At 34.9% G+C, this 22,816-nt stretch overlaps 1 protein-coding gene across 1 annotated transcript in view; it reads right to left on the reverse strand.

The window, feature by feature from the left end:
- The window catches only part of Adgrv1 (adhesion G protein-coupled receptor V1), a 521,596-nt gene that overhangs the window by 374,120 nt on the left and 124,660 nt on the right, over window positions 1–22,816 (reverse strand). The window contains exons 50-57 of the mRNA XM_027927625.2: window positions 16,803–17,025; window positions 16,276–16,480; window positions 12,065–12,211; window positions 9,365–9,620; window positions 7,723–7,925; window positions 5,771–5,947; window positions 5,221–5,403; window positions 2,763–2,942 (exon numbers count right to left, since the gene is read on the reverse strand). Of these exons, the coding sequence (XP_027783426.2) occupies window positions 2,763–2,942; window positions 5,221–5,403; window positions 5,771–5,947; window positions 7,723–7,925; window positions 9,365–9,620; window positions 12,065–12,211; window positions 16,276–16,480; window positions 16,803–17,025 (1,574 nt within the window). The remainder of the gene's footprint in view (window positions 1–2,762; window positions 2,943–5,220; window positions 5,404–5,770; window positions 5,948–7,722; window positions 7,926–9,364; window positions 9,621–12,064; window positions 12,212–16,275; window positions 16,481–16,802; window positions 17,026–22,816) is intronic.

The following is a 22,816-nucleotide window of genomic DNA, read 5'->3' on the forward strand; positions in this document are numbered from 1 at the left end:
TGCCTAGGACTTAGATGAAAGATAGAAGGAGTCTGATACCTGAGTTATCAGTTAAAGACAAGGTATCCATAACAATTAGCCAGCTAGGAATATTGGCATAGGACTCTTGTATAAAGAATAACATTATGGGAAGGAACTGAGATTTAGGGGTTCTTTGTAAAGGTGTTCAGGCTCCCCACATAATATAGACCTCAATCTGTCCTCTCAATTATCTGCAGTTTACCCACTTAGTAAAAAGAGATTTTTAGCTAAAAGAGGTTTAACTTGATTTAAAGAGAGGAGATTTGATACATTAATTTGCCAGTATTTTTTTTACACAAGTCCTTATTAAGATAAGTAATTCAAATGAATTACACATGTTAACTCAGTGAAGTAAAGTCTGAATCGAACCTATAATATCCACCTGTGGTGCAAATGCAAAATAACACAGTGCTTCGATTTTTAAGGCAGATACAAACTTAACAAACATAAAATCTAGGTTGATTGGTTGGTTTTCCATGAGATTTTGCATTCAAACCAAGAATAGAGATTTGGAGCTAACTGATATATGTTGAATTTCTATTGTTTGTCAGTTCTTCATACACTTTGCCTTTTTTAAGATCCACAGAAACTCAGAAATCAGATGTGTATGCATATTTGGCAAAAAGGGTGCCTGGAAAGTAGTTTGATATTTGGACTGATATTTACTAAGAAAGAAAAAAGAAAGGAATCCATTATAAATCAATTGTATACCTGTGTTGGTTTTGATTCCACAGATATAGCATTAGTTTGGGTTTCATATGTAGATTTCTATAGATCTCTGATATTCCTAGTGTGTTGGCATATATACTGCATTATTCTATGAACAGCTTATTAACTTTGATACATTAATACTAATCTTTCCTCAATATTCTTCAGTTCTCAGTCTAATCTGTGGCACAATTAATGCTAACAGAATGTTTACTGTGTGTGCAATATTGTATGTTTATACACATGTTAAAAGATAAACTCCATGTTATTGGGGACTTTCGCAATAAAAAAGATGGGATATAAGGAAAGCAGCTGGAAAGAGCTGCCAAGAAGCTATTCATTCTACACAATAAAAATAGCAACTGACACTTAGTGTAAAGAAAGCCCAGGTACATCAACTCATTTACTCCACATAACAGTTATGGGGAATTATACACTGCGGACTGAATAACCTAAATCTCACTTGTGAATCTCAAGACAAATTGGAAATTTAAGGCTATTTCGATAAGATATTATTTCCAGGCATGATTCAATTAGGTTTAGAGCACTAAAGTTTATGTTAGCAGTTAAGATAAAATGAATAAGCAAAAATTACTTATGAATAGTAGCATAACTTTATTTTCCATATCAGGAAGAGAAACTTAAAAACTCAATATCCAACATCCAACTCCAAAAGTGTGATGAACTCCAAAGCAAAAAAATTAAGGTTTTACCACCTGAAGATTTCAACACTAAACCTGAAATTTTAAACCTAAGCTCATAAGCTAATAGAGACATTTTATAAAAAATTAAGTTATTTATTCATACATATTAAAATATGCAAAGAACACCCCGTGGTTGAAAATACACAAAATATTAATGCTGTCTCTCTTAGAATACTAATATTATGGAAAATTTTACTCTCCTCTTTAAATTTGTTTTATTTTTTCAGACTTTTAATGCTGTCTGAGAGATAATCACAGCTATTCTTTTGCCAATCCATCACTTCTTGGAAACACTTGTGCTGTTTTTTGCCAAGGAAGAAAGAGAGTTTCATGGGGCCACAGCAAAATTGTGCTGTGTTCCTTTTATAGTTCCTATTTCCTAATGAAATTGAAATTTCATTGACCAAATTATTAGGTAATTGTTAAGCTCTATTTTAATTCTGGAGTGTATGAAAAGCCCATCTCTGAGAGGTAAGCTGTAGGTCTAGCCTTTCATGCACAGGACAGTAAAGACAAGGGGCAGTCAAGCAGTTTATCACTGAAAATTACCACAATGATCAAATATAAATGATTAAATAAAGGGAGTGATGACATATGTAATCAGAAAAGTTGCTAAGTATGTGGGGACTATTTAAGGATCTTTATGAATATTTCATCTGGTAATTTCCTTTAAAAGATAAAATCATATTAATTATGGCCCAGAGATCATGTAATAATAATTATTATAGAGTTATAGTACTTTCAGATGTGGTGACACTTTAATATTAGTTGCCAAGTCATGCCACACAAATATTTAATTCTTATGATTAACCAATCATAATAAGCCTTTTCCCCTCCCTCAGCAGATGAACCAATAATAAGTGAACTCTCTCTTTCAGGTCTTGGAAGAAAACAGCCAAGTGAGAAGTGAGAAATGAGGGGGAAGAAACATGACAGCGTACCAGAACTGAGGGAAATTTCCCTCACCAACTAAACCCATCCTGGGATGCCACATTCAGGCCATGATAGTCCTGTTATGTGGCCAGGATGGTGATCTGTAGAATAGACAGAAAATAAAAGATATGGACAAAAAGTACTTCTTGGTCTAGTATACCCAATAAATAGGAAATCGCATTCCCTCTGTAACTGTCTGGTGTTAGGAGCTCACATTATATCAAGCTGTATGTATATGTTGGAGGATTGGCCCCTAAATTAACAGCAAACTCAAAAGATAATTGAAGAGAGATTTGTAAAGGAAGAGTAATGAAGAATTTCAAAACAAAAGTAACAGACACTTTTCTACTTAAAACTATATGAGAATTTCACACTCCCCTGATATATTTAACTTACAGTCTGTTTTTCAAATCCAAATACTCCAAGTGGAGAATCATTCTGTGGAATAACCACAGTTACCACAACATCATCCCCCAGTCTGCCACCTCCAGCCACATGGATTAAGGAAATATTGAACATCTCCATGAGTTCAACCTCAGCATCATCAATTATGGTGATTTCTATCATTGCAGTAACCTACAAAAGAAAGGAAGAAAAGGAGAGAGGAAGAGAAAAATAGAGATAGGAAGGGACAGAGGGAGAGGAGGGGAAGGAAATATTGCAATAATTTTTCCTTATATATATTTCAATAGAAACTTAGAAACATGACACAAAAGAAAAAAGCAATAATTTTGCCTGTTAGATTTGTAATACTTTTAAAATCATGATATTTATAGTAGTTGAAAGTCAGAAATTTACAAAGTCTGCTATTTTTAAGATAAAACATTGTAAATGTAATAAAATATAGTATATTTACAGATAGAAAAAACAAGAACTTCTTAATCTTGAAAAAATATTATAAGTGCTATGAATGCTCTAACAACTATTGTACAAACATAAAACCTAGTGTGTTTTGTTTTATTATATGAAAGCAAATGAAACAATAAAAATTATCATTGACTTCTGCAATTCATATAAATTCCATTGATTTCAAATATATATATATATTTTAATGTAGGGGAAAAGAAAAGCAGGAAGAAAGGCCAAATTTGTTTTGGGGGTTTTTTAAAAAGATTTTTTTAAAAATCAGTATTTAATTCATTTCTCTGAGTTTATGTTAAAAGTTTTAAAACTTATAAATAAACTTGGTTCACCTTGTGATTTCCCTAGTGTCATAAACCTATACTAGGTATATATTCAATATTTAAAGTCTCTTTTTGTATACCACAGGTAAATTCCAATACTTTGACATAGATCTTTACCAGAAAATGAAGTTTTCTACCTAAAACCTTTAATTTAACAACAAGGAGAACCAAGAAATCTGGATGTCACAGTCAGATAAACGAAAGCTTGAACAAAGTCAAATGCTAAAATGGAAGCATATTAAAATGTGTGCATCTCAAGTCGGAACTGCAGGATACAGACTGTCTTCCATATGGATGTGGACTTAAAGGACCAGGATGATACTAAGGATGTTGGAAAATGATGAGACTTCAACTATGTGCTCAGAATTACTACTGATGACGTAACTAAAGTTGGAAGGTTGCTTTGGTGAAAAATCAATTTTTAGTTTCTGCTTTTAATGTAAAAATCTCATGTACTTAACATTTCCTCCTCCATGTTAATAGGAAATGATGCAAAGTTCTAAATCTGATAATAGAAAACAAAAACTCACGATTTCAAAAACATTAACTATAATAGGTCTCTATGTGTAGAAAAATGTAGATTTGCATGCTTATCTTTTAACAGAATTTCTTGAGCCCCTAGGGGCAACCAATAAGTTTATGAATACTATGCAGATTTGTCAAGGCAAGAATAAAGCTACCTATAGATTCTGCTATATGAAGTTACTAATATTTTCATGGTTGTGTATATGCCTTTTCCACTTTTTCATGGAAAATATTATAAAGATATCTCATTCTTATATATTACAAAACACCCAATTTAGAAAATTTACAATACATCAGGAATATTTTGTAATTTTTAAGCTTGGTAGACCTAAATCTAGAATGTCATTCACTTTTTCAGGTTTTAATAAAATAAAGGGAGTTTGGGACATTAATTTAACATTTAAAATTTTTATTGGAAATTCTAAATTAAAATATGCATTTATAAACAATAAGAAATAAATAGAGGGGGTAGGATTGTGGCTCAGTGTTACAGTGCTTGCCTAGCATGCATGAGACATGGATTCAATCCTCAGCACCACATAAAAATAAAATAAAGATATTATGAAAAAATTGTCCTTAACCTTTATTAAAAATAAGAAATAGAATAAAAGCATTTGTGATCATAAATACAGTCAAGTTCATCACATAGATTTTTATATACTGCAGGCACCTCTAAGTCAATCATTATCCTGTTTTAGAATTTTTGGTTTTTAATGGAATCAGGTGGGGAAGTTCAAAAAAGGGTGAGCTAGGCACAGTGCCTATAATCCCAGTGGTTCAGGAGGCTGATACAGGAGGATCATGAGGTCAAAGCCAGCCTCAGCAAGGGAGGCGCTAAGCAAGTCAGTGAGACCCTGTCTCTAAAAAAAATACAAAATAGAGCTGGAGGTATGGCTCAATGGCCCAGTGCCCCTGAGTTCAATCCCCAGTATTTTAAAAAAAAAAAAAAAAGGGGGTGTAATTCTTGCTTCTTAAATTTCTCTTCCTAGGCCCACATTTATTAATAATATCTGTGTTTGACTTGACACAGAAACATTCAGAGTTATAATACAACTGGCAATCATTAATGCATGCTCATTTGGTAGATACCTATAAAATTCTTGAAGAAGAATCAAAAAATACTAACACGTTCATGACAAACTTACTTGCCCATCTGCAAATTCAAGAATCCCTTGAGATGGATTAAAGTCTTCCAGGCCAGCAGTGCCTGGTATTGCTTTCCAATAAACATTTACTGTCTCGAAGCTTCCAGCCAGCCGGACTACAGGAACCTGAAGAACGTTCAAGGGTGGAGGCACCTCATGAGCAGTAATAACTCCACCAACATCCTTGAATAAAGAACACAAGTTGAAAAGTAAGACAAAAGGGGCAACTATCCTAAGTCATCATATTGTAAATTTTGCTTCCACTTATATCTCATACTTCACTCTTCAAATTATAAGTTAATAGAACGGAAGTAGGCATGACAGGTCTTTAGAACTTTTACTCTGAAATTTCACAAAAAAAATAAACTTGATGAATCCTTTGAGCTAGTCAAAGAGAACTAAGAATTAATTTGAAAGACAAATTTGGCTGTTCATCTATTTTAAAATACCTACAAGCAAAGCCAATTGTTTTGCAGAAAACACAAAAACACTGAACAAATCATCAGGGATGAGCTTCTACATTACTAAAAATATATGAAATTCAACTCACCCTAGTAACATGAAATATAAAAATTCCTCTGGGATCATCATTTTCCTCAATCATTATCTCAGCTATTTCCATTCCTGGTCTCTGTACACTTGGCTGCTCTGCAGAGAAGTCAGAGTTCACCAGGTTTACCTCAGTAATGATGATGATAAATCCTTCTTCCAACTCAGGAGCATCATCCTGGGAGGTGGGGTAAAAGAAATAGCGCTTTTCTGGTTTTGGTTGTGTTTGTGAGGTGTAGAGCATACTAGTCTTGAGCCCCTGGGCCCAAGAAATTTTCCTGCCTCAATCTCCCTTGTAGCTGGGACTACAAGAATTAGCAAGGATGGTAGATTATGATAGACATCATCACCCAAAGTACACGAATTGGTGTCAACATACTTTATATACAATCAGAGATATGAAAAATTATGCTGTATATATGTAATAAGAATTGTAATGCATTCTGCTGTCATTTATTTAAAAAAACAATTACAAAAAGAATAAACCATCACTCCCAGCTAATTTTGAAAGAAAAATATTTAATTTGCATTGGAAACTTGATATTTTTCAGTAGGGAACAAATGAGTTCATCTACATGAATGGGCAGCTCTATCACACACAAAAAGATTCATATTCAACTGTATACATTCTCACTGACAACTTCAGGATCCATGGGATGTTCAAGATTAAAGGCAATGTTTCTATGGAATGCTCATTCTCATTAGCAAATAAAATAAGTTTTCAAAACCTATCCCACAAATTTTATTGTTGAGGTACCAGGGATTGAATCCAGGGACACTTAACCATTGAGTCACGTCCCCAGCCCTTTTTTAAAAATTTTTAATTTTGAGACAGGGTCTCGCTAAGTTGCCAGGGGCCTCACTAAATTGCTGAGGCTGGCTTTGAATTTGCAATCTTCCTGCCTCGGCCTTCCAAGCTACTAAGATTACTGGTGTGCACCACCATGCCTGACCTATCCCTCAATTTTTACATGTATTGAATATGCCTTTTATATATAATATTCCAAGAGAAGTTTAGTAAATTTTACTTTTCCTTTAAAAATGAAAGTTCTAGACCTGTAAATCTAGATATAATACTATATTTAATTCATTCTTAAAGGTTTTTATTTTATTTTTGAACATGGAATAAAATTTCAAAACATAAAAAGAAAACATGTAGAAAGGGAAAGGAAACCACCTTCCTACACTATTCCTGTATCTTTCCCAGACAGTCCTCTTCAGAAGTCACCACTAGCAGGAAAACTAATATTATGACATTTACTAATAATATAGACATTTATAATAATCAACATATAGTGCTATTAATATTACAATGTACTATTTATTAATACCTTAGTTGATTTAAGTGCATAGTGTTGGGAATCAAACCTGCCACATGTTAGGCAAGTGTCCTGCCACTGAGCTATATTTCCATCCCCAATAATTATAACATTAATACAACTATTGCCACTTTCAGTTTTTTTGTGTGCATCACTATAGATTTTTCCACATATTCTCTCTCTCTCTCTCTCTCTCTCTCTTTCAATATGTAAATATAGATATACAGAGCAAACACTATACCTAAGCCATCTGAATACTAATCTGGATTCAAGTAATTGTATCCCGAAATGAAATTATTCCCCTATCAAACCAACAATAAAAATAACTAAATTGTTTCATTTTTTCAGATATTAGTTTAAAGCAACTAAACAATCAACATAATAGTACAGACAATCAGGCAAATAATTAATCCAAATACAATGATTCAAAGTTCATTCAAATTTGTCATTTTTGTAAGCTAGTTATAAAATATTTATTTATTTGTATTAAATATTTATTTAGGTGGAAAAATTACTCACATTTTCTTTATTAAAAGGATCATTAAAATGATTTTTACCTGTAAGAACATCACAATTTTACATTGAGAAGCATTTTCTTTTCTTTTCTATCATATTTATTGCCATCCATACTTACTGGCAAAATGGCAACATTCACATGAGTTTCTTTTATGTTTTCTTTCATTATTATTGTTGTTTCTTGCAGTACATAATCTTCATTTTCAATAGCTTGATTATTTGTGTGTAGCGAGAAATTGGGTTTCGCCTTCAAGTGAATGGCAATGTCCCCAAAGAACCCTTTATCTCGAACAACGTACAACTGCAGATTGGTGATGTTCTCTATGAGACAAACATGCCTCTAGTCAGTATGCTTTTCTGTTTGCTGTCAGTGTTGTTTCGAGTACTCACAGTGGAATGTTCTGCACTATCCTTATAAACAGGTAAGCAAACAAGTAAAACAAATACAGTACATACTCCCAAGGAGTATTCTGTGCTTTGTCTCCATTGTCCCCAAAGTTGTGCTGAAAATCACCATCCATTCCTAGCATTCTGTCTAATCCCTCAGCTCTGATTCCACATGTAGCTTCCTGTGTTGTACATGTCATACTGAAATTGCTGAAAATCTTAGGGAAGTGCATATGTAAAGTTGAACAGAGGTTATATGTTTAAAAGATTCTTGAAAATAAATAGTGAGATACATGAAGACATCATTTAATGACTAATCATTAGAATAAGAGTGATCCATGGGATGTTCAAGATTAAAGGCAATGTTTCTATGGAATGCTCATTCTGAGCATATACTGAAGTTCATATACTGAGGTGTCTCTCTCAAGATTCAAAGTATTTCACAACACCTACACTTTATTTCATTTCTTAGATTTTTAAGAAATTAATTTGTCATATAAAATGCAGTAAAAATGCCTGTCAATATTCACCTGCAGGTCTATGAATTTCTAATGACCAATGCTATGTCTTTCTTTCCAAATTCCACAGTGAAATTCCTGGAAATTGCTAGGTATTTCAAAAATGTGTGTTAAATAAAAAAAAAATGGCTTATTTTATCATAAGTCTATTGTTTCAGTTCTGAAGGCATGGAAATATAAAGACCCAGGAAATACTCCATGTCATTTTTTTCCCATCAACTCTTCCAATGAAAGATATTTGAAAGTTGGATATCCACACTGTTATCTGAAAATGTTAGAATCATCTCACAGTGTATTCTAAATACATATTATGTTTAACCCTTTTTTAAAATACATCAAATGACCTTCATCCATAAAATTATATTTATCCAACAATACAAATATTTATTTAGGTGAAGATTTCAGCACTTAAAAGAAAAATAACAGGGAATGACCAAAGTACACTTCACAGGATAAAATTTTTTCTCACTAATCTTTTGGGTTAAGCAATTTATACATTGATACCATGTGCTTCTCACTATGTTGTCAGTGCACCATACAACTACTAAAAATGTAGAGAGAAAATATGAGTGAGGAAAACAAACAATGAAGAGAAATAAAAACCATTTACCTCTATTGCAATGACTTCACTAAACTGTTAACATTTTTACCATGATAGTATATCTTTAAAAATTGAAAGTATTTTTAAAAACCTTATTGCTAAGTAGTCACATGATCATAAAATTTGAAGAACAAAAATGGCTATGACTTGTCAAATTGGAAAAGTCATATAAAAATAGAAATTTGCATTTTTTGTAAGCATCAAAACTAAATTCACTTTTTACTAAAGCCTGAAAAATATGTAACTGAATTTACCTGTAGGCTCTGCTACTGTAGTGAAGAGAGACTTGGCATGCCAGCCCACCAAGCCATAGGGAGAGTCACTGGGCAGAGTAGTTATCACGGACTTGTTTCTTTTCTGATCAATAGTAGCACCTTTTGATGGGTCCTCAACCCCTTCTGTGGCAATTCGGGTTAGTGTTATGATCACAACTTCTGATAACTCTGGTATATCATCAGCAAGAAGAGTTAGAGTAATTGTAGACAGTGCCTGGCCTTCAGTAAATGAAATCTAAAATTTTAGAGAAATATTTTATTGATCCTGTCATTATCACTCTGCAGTAAGGATATTAAAAAGTTTGATTTTCTTTCAATTAGGATACAATTTAACAAAGAGTTTAGCAACAATATGTGATTATACAAATAAATAGCTTTTACATTAAAAATAAGAATGGTAGGAAAAAGAAAAAGTAAACCATTTCTAAATCTAAGCTAATAAATCATATAGTCAAGTTGTCATATCCTGGAGCCTATATTTCTTTCTAATTTAGTGTATAAAGTCTTTCTGAAAATCTGTTAGATAACACATGTAAAGTTCTATAAAAATAAAAGAAGGCGGCATGCCAGCTTAAACATTTTTCTCTATAGAATTTTTGTCAGGATTGCTACTCCAGATAGAAGCAACACTTAACAATGAATCAACCAAAGGAAAGAGAGAGAGAGAAAGGGAGGGAGGGAGAGGGAGAGAGGAAGAGAGGGAGAGAGGGAGAGAGGGAGAGAGAGAGAGAGAGAGAGAGAGAAAGAGAGAAACACAAATCATAGCACCTCTCTCCTTCTCTGTCTCCATTGTCTAAGGAGACAGATCCTAATTTGCTAAAAGGCATCTGAAGTCCCTGTTGACCAGAATTCTGTCAGCTTCTTGAATGCTATTTCCCATTATGCCCACCTCATACCCACTCTCCAACAATATGGCTACAAACCACAATTATTCAAATTGGTATTACAGGCCTATGCATCTACCCCTGTTGACGTACACCTTGCCACTCAGGGAAGGCACTGGAAGATATAAACCCAAGAGCTTTATTAATAAAATCAGGAGTGAGAAAATTACTGCCCACTGGCCAAATCCATTTTTCATAAATGAAGTTTTATTGGAACACAGCCAAGCTTATTCAATTGCATGTTGTCTATGACTGCCTACATTGTCTACTTTATATCATCTAGCACAACTGTGCAACAAAGGCAAACTAGTTGTGAACGAGAACAGATGGCTAAGAAAGCCTAAAATATTTACTATCTACCCTTTACAGAAGAAAGTTCTTATTCCTGAGTAAAATAATTAATTCTTTCAATAATATAGCATACATTTTGGGTAATACTATGCACTAAATTACAAATAATTTTTATCATGCTTTTATATGAAATCTTAATTGGAGATATGTAATTCAGAAATACGACTTAGAGTCTTGGTAGCTTGCATAAAGTAAATATGAAATTCAATGGAATTTGCTGTAACATTCCTTTTTTAAAGTTTTTTTATAATATTTTCTAATTGTAGATGGACACAGTATCTTTATTTTATTTATTTTTATGTGGTGCTGAGGATTGAACCCAGTGCCTCACACTTGCTAGGTAAGTGCTCTACCACTGAGCCACAACCCTAGCCCTGCTATAACATTATTAATACACTGAAATTCCACTCACCTTTCAAAATAAATGAAACTAGAAATGTGGACTATAATAATCAATTTTCCTTTTGGGGGATATTGCCATAAAAGTTTTTTTTAAAAATAATTCTTCAGAGAAGCATTTGGGCAAAACAAAACAAAAAACTTGACTAATCTATAAAACCCAAGGCAAGCCAAGGAGACAACCCATCTTGCACATCAGACAAGAGGCTTCCTGAAACCTCTTTTTGTGAGTCATCTACTTCTGTGGCCATCCTGATTCCACTCTTGCACCTGAGCTCCAAATTTATACTGTCCTCCAGTTAATGCTAATGCGATCCTCTACCCAGATCTCTTCTTGGGACATGCCACCCCACAGCTGCTGGAAACAACAGCTTCTGTGTTCCTCATTGGGAATGGTCCTTACATGCAGCAAATGTCTCACCCAAGATTGTGCCCCACTAGAAGGTGGCATGAAGTAAAGAACTACAAAAATGGGGAAGCCAATGATTCAGCCCTAAAATTGGAAGGACTCCAAAGGATCAGCTTGACTGCAGAACTCTCCCACAGGATCAACTTCAATTATAACTGCCCATAGATCAACCTCTCCCCCTCCACTTTCTTTTCTTCCTCTTTTTCTTATGAATGCAACTCAAATAAACCTTCTGCCCATGGTTCCCAACCTCTATCATTATACAACATTGATATACCTTTTCCAGAAGGTTGATTATTTTACCCAGGCCCATTTTATCTAAACATTAATAACATGTTTCCATCCACAGTTTGGGTGGCTTTATCTTTCTGACAATGTAATACACTAAAAATTTGATATATTGAACCTCAAGAGGGATAACTATTTACAGATAATTTGGGTTTTATAGAAAAAAGGAACAATAACCATAGCAACAAAACTAACCTCAAATTGTATTTCTCTCTGTGGTAATTAATAAGAATTCAGTGTTGACATTTCATAACTGAAGCAGGATATCATATATCAACAGTATGGTCTCATATATCAACAGTAATCATAATTTGTATGTGTCTTCTACAATTTTTGAACATTACATACCACTCCCGAGGTAGGAAATATATCACCAATACTTCCATCAGCTTCCCATGCTACAGTTATACGGCCATATGTGCCTTTTAAGCGCTCAACATTCAAGGTTACCAGGCTATCTTGCTCCATTTCTTCTATTTGCTTAAATAATGAATTCTGAAAAACACACCAAAAGTCACAAGGAGTGACTTGAAATCACCTAAATATAGTCTTTTCTTTATTTCATGTTATCATGCTTTTGTAGATTTCATAGTAATAAGCAATGTGAAACAGTAAATGAAAAATAACAGTTAAAAATAGTAAAGTAGGATGACTATGATTTTATTTTAAAACATACAGGTTTAAGTAAATAAAATACTAGTCAATAAAGATTTAATTTTATAGGATTATTTTTATTTTTGTTTTATATTTTTCAAATTTTGTTGAGGACATATAATTAATTTGATTATCAAAAAGCATGTTCTTTTATAAAATAGTACTTATAACATGTAAAAAGTTTGTAGAATGGAAAGGACATGGAGTCAGGTGAGCAAGAAGCCTTTCCCCCAGAGTAAGGTCTGGCAATCCCTCTAGGTCTGTTCTTGCTACTGGTAAAATGTGTTGGACTTACAAGGTCTCCAGCTCCCACCCCAGTGCAGCACATCATGAGAATGAAGGTGCTCCTTCCAATCATTTGCAAATGTAACTTTATGCTTAAATTCACATCCTCTAACCTATTTCTGTTCACGATGTTTCATACCTACCTCACAAACCTTTCAACTGTTTTACCAGCCAGAAATCTTCCTTTGCTTTATATTAGAATTTCTTTCTTCTCACCTATGCTTCCTAGCCTCTTACCTTTTTTCCAAATTAATTTGTACCTCTGTGACTTAATATTCTTCACTGAACACACAACAGAAGATCTCTTGCCAGCCATTTAATGAAATTTCCTTCAAATGAATATTTTAGATAATCCCTTCTTACAATATATCCTTGGCTTCTCAAGGGTAATAAGAAAAAAAAAATATGGAGTTTTAAAGATTTTTTTCTTTCCAGTAAGATTTTTCATGTCTTTTTACTATGATAATCTGAAAAGAGACTCCCCCATTAATTTCTTAAAGCTTCTATTTAGAATGCTAATTTCAGTAAAGATCCTATCCTACAGTGATACTTCACACAGCATTTTAACAAATTGTTACAGATGTTACAGAGTAATAAAATCTTGCTCAAGGCAAACATTCCTGAAGAAAATGCCTTGATTTTAAAATATGCATATAATTTATTCAGAAAAGACAATGCCTTTTTAAAAGAAAAAAAAATCCTCTCTGGCTCCATATTCTCCATAAAGGAAGGTTAGTTAAATAAGGTTTTCATGCAGCCAGAAATATTCAAGATATTCTTGTCATCTATTACACCTCATCTTGAAAGGAGACTGTCCACACAAAAAAGAGCTGTGTTGAGGAATTCTGAAAGGACTAAAGGAATCCAGGGTACTATACATTGGCATGGTGAAACCACAATGATTTAATGTCTCTAAACAATTTTAAAACAAGATTCCTAAAGTGGAATCTAGGTGCCCATACAATTGAGGATAGTCTGTGCTCTTTATCTGCCGAACAGCTTCAAGGTAAGAAGATGGACATATGCTGCAGAACATGAGGGTTCTTGTCCCAGAAATGCAGCTCTGCTCTACATACTTATCTGTTGTCCTGCAAAGGCTGTGCAAATGTTCTGCACCCCTCCATATGCAATGACATGATCATTGAAGCACTCTTGCAAACAACTGACTGAGGACATTAGAATATCCAAAGCTTGTCATCTTACATCCCCCAAACTTGCTCCTCTCACAGTTGTTCATATCTTGGGGAAGGGTAAATTCATGCTTCAGTTCTGCTTATTGCTGAATTACTGCAATAGTCTCCCGAATTACTGCAATAGTCTCCACACTCCTGTGGGAGTGTCCTTCCCACTCACAGTATGTGTTCAATATTATAGTCAGAGAATTCTTTTTACAATGAATCAGGTCACACATTTCTTCTACCCTAACTCCTCCAAAGGCTTCTAAGAGGGCAAACTCAGTACCATGCTAAATAAGGGACTGTGTACAACAATATTGACATAGCAGTACTGATTGTTGTCCCTAAAAAGGCCAGCTCACAGGCTGGTCCTCAGCTAGTGTTTGGGAATATGAATTTCAGGAGGGTTCCCACCATTCCCAGAACTTCTGTTTTTGGTACTGGAGGATGAACTCAAGGATACTTTACCACTGATCCATGCCCCAAACCCTTGTATTTTTTATTTCTAGAGAGGGTCTCCAGGAGAATCTTTGTCTTTTGATCTTACTGCCTTAGTCTCCCGAGAATGATAAGATATGTACCACACCCTTCTCTATTCCCAGAGCTCTCAAGTTGCTCCCTGTGCCCAAGCTATTTGTACAAATAATGTGATTAACTAACATCTGTTTTCCTTCTGGAAGTGTAGAATTTTGGTATGTGCCAGGCAGATGGTACCTACATGACCAACTGCCAATTAAAACCTTGGGCACTGAGTCTCTAGTGAGCCTCTGGTTGGCAAAATTCCACATGTTGTAACAACTTGATGCTATGGAAATGAGTATGTTCTGTGAGACTCTGCTGGGAGGGGATTCTTGGCAGTTTACACCTGGTTTCCTCTGACTTCACCCATGAGCATTTCCCCATGGAGAATTTTGAGTTTGTATCCTTTGCTTTAATGAATCATAGCTATAAGTATGATTCAACACTAAGTATATGAGTGCTCCCAGTGAATCATCAAAACTATGGATGGTCTTGGGATCACAGGCCCCTGGCTAGCCTCCTGGACCTATCTCCCCCTCCTACACTGACTATAGCCAGTGTCTTCCTTGTTGCTTTATAAGGACAAGAGGGCACTGCAGGCCTCTCCTCTTGGTGTTGGGTCCCTGTCTGAACTGTTACTACCCCAGATGTCAATATAATTCAATTTTCAACTCCTCCAGGCCTATTCCCTTCTGTAACTTCATACAGCCCTTCATGACCATTCTATTTTATATTTCCTATCTGCAACCCACACCCCTTCTTTCATGCTCCATATGCCTTCTCTGCCAGATGCTTCTCAACAGCACTAGCACTATCAGATAGAGTACATGTTTTATTGTATCTTTGCCTATTGTCAGTGTCTCATTGATCCCCTCTAGGATAATGAGGTAGAGATTTTTATTGTTTCATTCTCTGACATCTTTAACATCTGACGGAGTATCCAGAACATAGTGTTTATTAAATATCTGCTGCATTTATGGAATAAATGAAAAACCAACTGATCAGGTTTGTTGCCCAGTTCTGGTAAATGAGAGATAAGAAGTTTTTGAGAGGCTTTGGGAAATTTCTTCTTTAATAAAAATGGGATATAAAGTATCTCTCTGTCCCTAACTGGACATGAATAGAAAGCAGTAGCCCAAATAATAATATCAGTTTTCAAACAACCAATGAAGGATCCATTTTGAACTAACAAAGTAGAGAAAGGGAAAGGACCTCTATTGACACAGTACAATATCCAACTTCTTTCTCTGTGGACATGCTCTTAACATTTAAGCTAATATAAATTAAGTTTTCCTTGTATGTAGAAGATTTCAGAGTAAGAGAGATAATAGCTGTAGATATAACTCTAGTTCAGAAGTCAGAATACACCTAGCAAATATAATACATGATGCAACATGAATGGCTGTTCTTTTGCTCACTGGCAAAAGCTGATAAAGGCTGTGTGTGGAGTAGATCTAAAAAGATTAGCATGGCTAGTTTTCCTCAAGACAAGACATCTGCATGTGTGCAATGCACATATAGTTATATCTCTCTTCCATCCTCCCCACAATAATAAAATTTTATGTGATATGTATGACACAACACAGTGTATAGTGTATTAAACAGTCTGTCTCATCATTGCCCTCTGGTAAAAAGGCTAACAGCAGAGCCAAACTCCTGGACCAAGAACAATTAATTTCAAATTGAAATAAAAAGAATAACTACAAAAAAATTAGGACAAGTTGATCCAGAAGCCCCATTGTGTAAGACAGCAAATTCCAAGATGCCAGCAGAATTCACCTTAGAATGCAGAACAGCCATGGCAAGGGAAGAGAGAAAGACTGCAGGGAGTATGACTCACTCACCAGGTGCAGAAAAGTGCTAATTTATAAATGAGAATGAACAAATCACTTTGACTTGCAAGTGTAAAATCCTTAGTATCATTACCTGAGCAAATCCAACAACTCCATAGGCATCATCATTAGACAGAATAGTTATTTTCACGTAGCCATTGCTACCAATCTTTGCTCCACCTTTGGGATTTTTAAGCTGAACTTTGAAGGATTCTTCTTCTTCTGGAACTACATCATCAAGAATATTTACTGCTATTGTAGCTTCTCTGTCCCCAGGTTCAAATATCAGTTCACCTGAACTAGCATAAGAAGCGTACATAAAATAAGTTAACAACAAATTTAAATTACACATATACTAGATTACTCATGAAACACATTACACTGAGTAATATTCAAGTTTTGGAAGAATCACATTTCATAAATAAAGTTTTAATTAAAATTATGTATATAGTACTGATGAACTTCATAGAATTCATATTAGAGATATGGATAATATCCCTATTTCTGGCTTAAAAATAGCTGTTCTATTTTATATATTTCTCAGTCATTGAGACTTGGAAATTTGATGCCATATGAAATTTTAGTGAGCATACAGACACCTAGCATAAATGCTGGACCTACCTAGGAATAAAGTCAGACTGGCTGGAGATGTAGGCCAGCTCGTACATGTGTGAGTGGGCAGCTCCCACAACAGCAATTAAATTCTTGCTTGAGTTAAGGGACTTTACTGTAACAGAAACTGCATCCTGAGCAGAAGGTGCTTCCAGAACAAATGAGAACTGATTCAGCTCTGAATTCCAGCAGTAAAGAGCAGACCCTTCTTGGCCAAGTACAAGTATGTGGACTGCAAGAAAGAAAGAAAAGGCATCTGGGGTGAAAAGTGAACTTTCTCATACACTGTCTCCCCCTTTTCCAAAGCAAAACTTTTCCCAGAGTTCCAATTTGACATCTCAAATTAAGTAAATATAATGCCATTTCCAAAAGTACCTGAATATAAATAATAATTTATGAGTGCTGTGGAATGATCAATCCAGCTGGACAATGTACCCACATGCATTTAAGAGAAATGAAAACACTGTCTGGTAATACTCACATGGGTTTTGTATTCTTAAATCTATCTCCATATCTATTTATAAGTACTTTTTAAATATATATATATATATATATATATATATATATATATATATATATATATATATATATAGTTGTAGTTGAAAACAATATCTTTATTTATTTATTTTTCTGTGGTACTGAGGATGGAACCCAGTGCCTCGCACATGCTATGCGAGTGCTCTAACACTGAGCCACAACCCCAGCCCCTATAAGTAATTCTTTTTTTTTTAAGTTGGGTTTTTTTTTAAGAGAGAGAGAGAGAGAGAGAGAGAGAGAGAGGATTTTAATATTTATTTTTTAGTTTTCGGCAGACACAACATCTTTGTTTGTATGTGGTGCTAAGGATCGAACTCGGGCCGCACGCATGCCAGGCGAGCGCACTACCGCTTGAGCCACATCCCCAGCCCTATAAGTAATTCTTTAAAGTAAAAAATATCTATAATCACACCACTAAATGTTTTAATTTTTGTATTTTCCTCTCTAGTCACTATATTAATTTATATCTGACAGTTGTAAATAGTAAAAAAAAAATTGTATAAAAAATTCTAAATTAAGAATTTTATCCCATATTTATAGTTTTATACAGGTTTATATGTTTATATGTTGCTGTGTAGTATACAAATTCATAATTTTAATGCATAGATAATAATATGTAGGGTTGATCTTCAAGATATATTTAATAATTTCCCTACATTGGCTATTTGTTGTTTTACATTTCATTTTCAATATTAAGTAAAGACAGAATTCTTATTATTTCAATAGATAAATTATTCAAGGTTTCAGGCCAAAGTGTATGAATGAGCAAATTCATGACTCCTAAAGTATATTCTGCCAATGCTTTTTGAAATGCTATCAGAAAAGTGTATTTTTATTAAATTCAAAGCAATGGCACACAATTGTATCTACATAAGTTGGGAAGGAAGAGGGCATATATGTTATATATACTACTAAACAATCTTGAGGCTTAAAACTGGCCAAGGTGGGTAGGGGGGTCCATATAGAAATATCAAAATTCCAGCACTTAGAGAAACTCAATGGAACATAAACTCCCAAATAAAACTGATTGAGTGTTAAAAATAGCACATGGTACCAGAAAACATGAGGGTCTTTTAAATGGTTAGCCCATAAGTTATAGTGGCAAACCCCATATCCTTACTCCTACATATCAAGAACTACTGACCATATTTGTTTACAGCAATTAATTTAAGTACTATTATAGTTTGTAAATGTTGCATAAAAGATAAAGACCAAGTAAAGTCTTATTAACACATATGAATCTTTAACTATCCATATATTTTGCATAAAGCTTTATGAAACTGGAGATATTCAGAAAAAAACAAACTCAAATGGATCTGAAAGCCCTCAAATTTAGCTAACATAGTCTCAACCAAGATCAAAACTAGAGTGATCCGAGCAACACTGATTTTGTGTCTCTATTTTCATTTCTCAATTGGATTGGTATGAATAGGAAACAAGTTGATAATGAGACATTCACATTAAAAAATATGGGTGCTCAAATCTACTTACAGATGCTCTTCAACTTGTAATGAAATTATGTCTTGATAAATCCATAATAAGTTGAGAACAGCATCAGTCAAAATGCATTCAATACTATTAACCCACTGAACATCTCAGCTTAGATTAACCTGCTTTAAATGTGCTCAGAAAAAGCCTCCAGTTGGGTAAAATCATCTAACACAAAGCCTATTTTATAATTGAATATTGAATGTCTCATATAACTAGTTGACTACAGTACATAGCACAGAATGCAATCTCTGCTGTTTGCACCGTGATTATGGGGCCAACTGGAAGCTGCACTCCCTGCTGCTGCCCAGCATTGCAATTATGCTGCATATCAGTAGCCTTGGAAAAAGTCAAATTTCAAAATATGAAGTATGGATTTGACTGAGTATATATCATTTTCACACCACCATCAAATCAAAAACTGAAAATCCTAAACACAGCCATTTTAAGTCAAGGACCATCTATATATAATGAGTATTTTCTCAGAAAGTAAACATTTATAACATTTCAAAAGCATGAAATTGGGTCAGAGAATTGATAACGAAAAATCCTAAATCTCTACTCTGGGGTGCGGAAGTGTGACTAGTACTCATATAAAATTCTCTTCCATTTAGCAAAACAGTAAAATAAAAGAAGCAGAAGTTAATTCAAAGAAAGGCAACCAGACAAAACAGTTTAAGAAGTGTAGATAAAGAGAAGTTTGAGTACTGAATGGTAGAAAGTAAGTATTCCTAACATTTACAGATGTGAGACTTTAAGAATGAAGACAGTAAGAGACAGTGTGGCCAGGAAGGGCTACAGAGGAAGCAGCAACATCAGGAGAGAACTGAGTTCCAGGGTACAGAGAAGGGAAGATTCAGAGGAAGGTCTGAGACACAGTCTGTCTGTTCCACAGGACCTTATGGGAGCATCTGGGGAGTTGGGGGAGGTGGGACAGGGCATCTGGCCTAGACATCAGGGTTTGTGTGGTCTACAGGATGTACAGACCAAATGAGGATGAAAGTCTCTTCACCTCCATGTGCCCTGGACTTCTCATGAAGACTAAACAGAGATAAAGAGAGCAACCATTTATTCCAGATGATTTCCAAAAACAATGATGTCCAGAGGTGATAGTTTTGGTGAAGCTAACAGTTGGGGGACTAAGAAAGGGGAGTTAAGGTGCCTTCCAAGAAGCATACAGAGCTTTGAGGTTTAAGTGAGATTTAAAAGGGGGGGGGGGGGGGGCTGAATAGGCCCTGGAACATAACAAACATTCAGTCATTAAAGGCTATAGATTTCCTTATGTTCTGAATCCGTTACCCACATATACTCTTTTACCAGCCCTTTAAAAAGTAGAGTTAAACAAGATTCAGTTTGAGGTCTTTTTCTCATACTACATAGTCTCTTTCTAGACCATTCCATCTCAGCCTATACTAAAATGATCCTCTGTACCTAGTGACTTCCAATGTTTATCTGTGACTAAGGATTCTCTTCTAAACTCCAACCAGTAATATTTACTCAAAGGCATCTCAAACTCAACATATCCCAACCAAATTCATTATCTTTGCCCCAGAAAGGCCCAGTCCTCCCCCAAGTCACCTCCATGTTAGTTTTTGTATCATGTTTCCATTGCCTGCAGAAATGAAGGCTCTCTCACCTACCCCAAACATCTTGCTGACCATCAACTCCTCTGGATTTCACTTATGAGATATCTGAATCAATCTACTCTGATTTTCCACCTGCATCACCAACCACTTTCCAAGCTAGCTCTAGTCTAAAGTATGTGTCTCTAGAGTGTCTTCAAATACTTTTTCTTAGTAGCCTCTAAGTTTTTCTACCATGACAGCAAAAAACTCCCCTTTAAAACAAACACACAGCCCTTCTCTCTCTCTCTCTCTCTCTCTCTCTCTCTCTCTCTCTCTCTCTCTCTCTCTCTCCCTCCCTCCCTCCCTCCCTCCTTCCCTCCCTCCCCCTATCCCCCTTTCTCTCTAACTTGTCTCCCTATGTTTCTTCATCACCTTCTCATAAGAAGGACCCCAATACTTCTGGAAAAAAGACAATACTCTTTTAAGTCCCTATCTGATTCATCTGTTTAATCTTTGGTCACACTACTGTCTCCTCTCTGCCTGTTTTGGGTCACACTGGTCTTCCTGGTCCTTCCCTCAAAGCACCACTCACCATCACCACCTGACCTCTGTACATGCTGCTGCCTTTGCCTGGAGCCAATCTCATACTCAATTCTTTGTCTCATGAACTCTTACTCAACCTATAGTTCTCAGCTAAATAATTCTTCGCTAAGAAAGTTTTCTGGTTCTCTCTTTAGACCAGGTCAGTTTTTCCCCATTTTGTATTATGAAAGTACTATATTCCATTCTTTTTATCTGTTTATGGCTAGAAAATTGTGTGCTACATATGTCTCTCTTCCCTACTATGTGCTAAACTTCTTCAGGATAAGGACAGACTATATATAATTTTGCTTACCCTTGTTTCCCTAGGTTCTACCTCTATGCTTGGCACATAATTGGCATGTAAAATACATCTATTAACTAATAAAGAAGAGAAGGGTAAAGGGGAATATGAGTTTATATGTCCTTGCAGTCTTTGTTATATTCATTCTTCCCCTTCCATATAAAGAACTCAATCACTACCCAATAATCTCTGTCAAGTCATTAATCAGAATAAAATATGTGATCCTCACAGTCATGGCAGCAATCTAATATTTTTAATAAAATATTTGACACATACAAAATAAGAAACCCCCGAACATTCTTTAATGCATAATTTCAGCTTTCAGGGGATCTATAATAAGCCACTCTAAATAATTACCTACAATCTTTTCATACTTCTACAACCTCAAGTCACAGAAACAAAAGAAATAAAGAGACCTCACAATGGGTCCCTTAATAAACCTCTGGCAGAATTTCCCACAAATTCTTTTAGAAAGTTTGCCTATTATATTTTTAAAAAATCTTTAAAGGCAATTCTGTAACTTTAATTAATGGCCCATTCAGGCAGCACACTTCATCCTTAATTTATTAGACAACTATTTTCAATAATAATAAGTGCCTCAAGTAGACACAGTTAAGCCATTTGAAAACTTGAGGTATAAGAGAAGCAAAAATTAAAAGGCACAAAATTAAGGGACAACTGAAGAAAGACAAACAAGTATATGATGAAAGAAACATAATTTATTCAGCAAATCCATACTGAGCAAATACGAAAATCAATCAAGCTGTATATCATAAGAGAGTGCAGCAACACAGGACTTGCATCAGTGTGTGGACAATGTAAAGAGATAATCTGAGGAGGGGATAAGGAGAAAATAGGCAGGCACAGGATTTTGACAGCAGAATGAAGACAGTCTAGAGACCTGAAAGCCATGCCATAGTCCAGATGGAGAGTGGCGGGGTCTGGGAGAATATATCATGGATACAGGGCTGAGGAGGAAGAAGTAGAAAACACGGAAATGAGATGCAGTGATGTGTGTGTGTGTGTATAAATATATATATATATATATATATATATATATATATATATATATATATATATATATTAGAAATGAGAGATAAATAAGCTGTGATTCCTGGTCAGTGTTGAGATGACTTAAGGTGACAGTCACAAAGCCTAACAGAGAAAAAGCAGTCAGGCACCTAAGAGAAAAACTGCAAAAACAGTCTCCTATATTTGCACCAAATCCTCCAGTCTTCTCAATATGCTTTACTTTATACTTTTCAACTTTTGTGAGTTAGATTGTCCTCAAAAATCAATATCTCTGAAATCCAACCCTCTAACAATCTCTCTATCCATTATTCACTAGTGTCTTCATATTTTTTATTGCTTCTCTACTCAGACCTTAAGACTATGAAGTTAGGGAATTCTTCATATCTACATAACAATGACTTACATATAATATTTAATTAGTAAAAGTGTGCTGTTTCATTCATATGGAATTGGTATGTCTCAATCCAATAGCAGGACTGTGATTCATTTGGACTAGCCTGTGTAGCCCCTTGGGCTTG

This window comes from Marmota flaviventris, chromosome 5, assembly GCF_047511675.1.
Source record: "Marmota flaviventris isolate mMarFla1 chromosome 5, mMarFla1.hap1, whole genome shotgun sequence".
Taxonomy (NCBI): domain Eukaryota; kingdom Metazoa; phylum Chordata; class Mammalia; order Rodentia; family Sciuridae; genus Marmota; species Marmota flaviventris.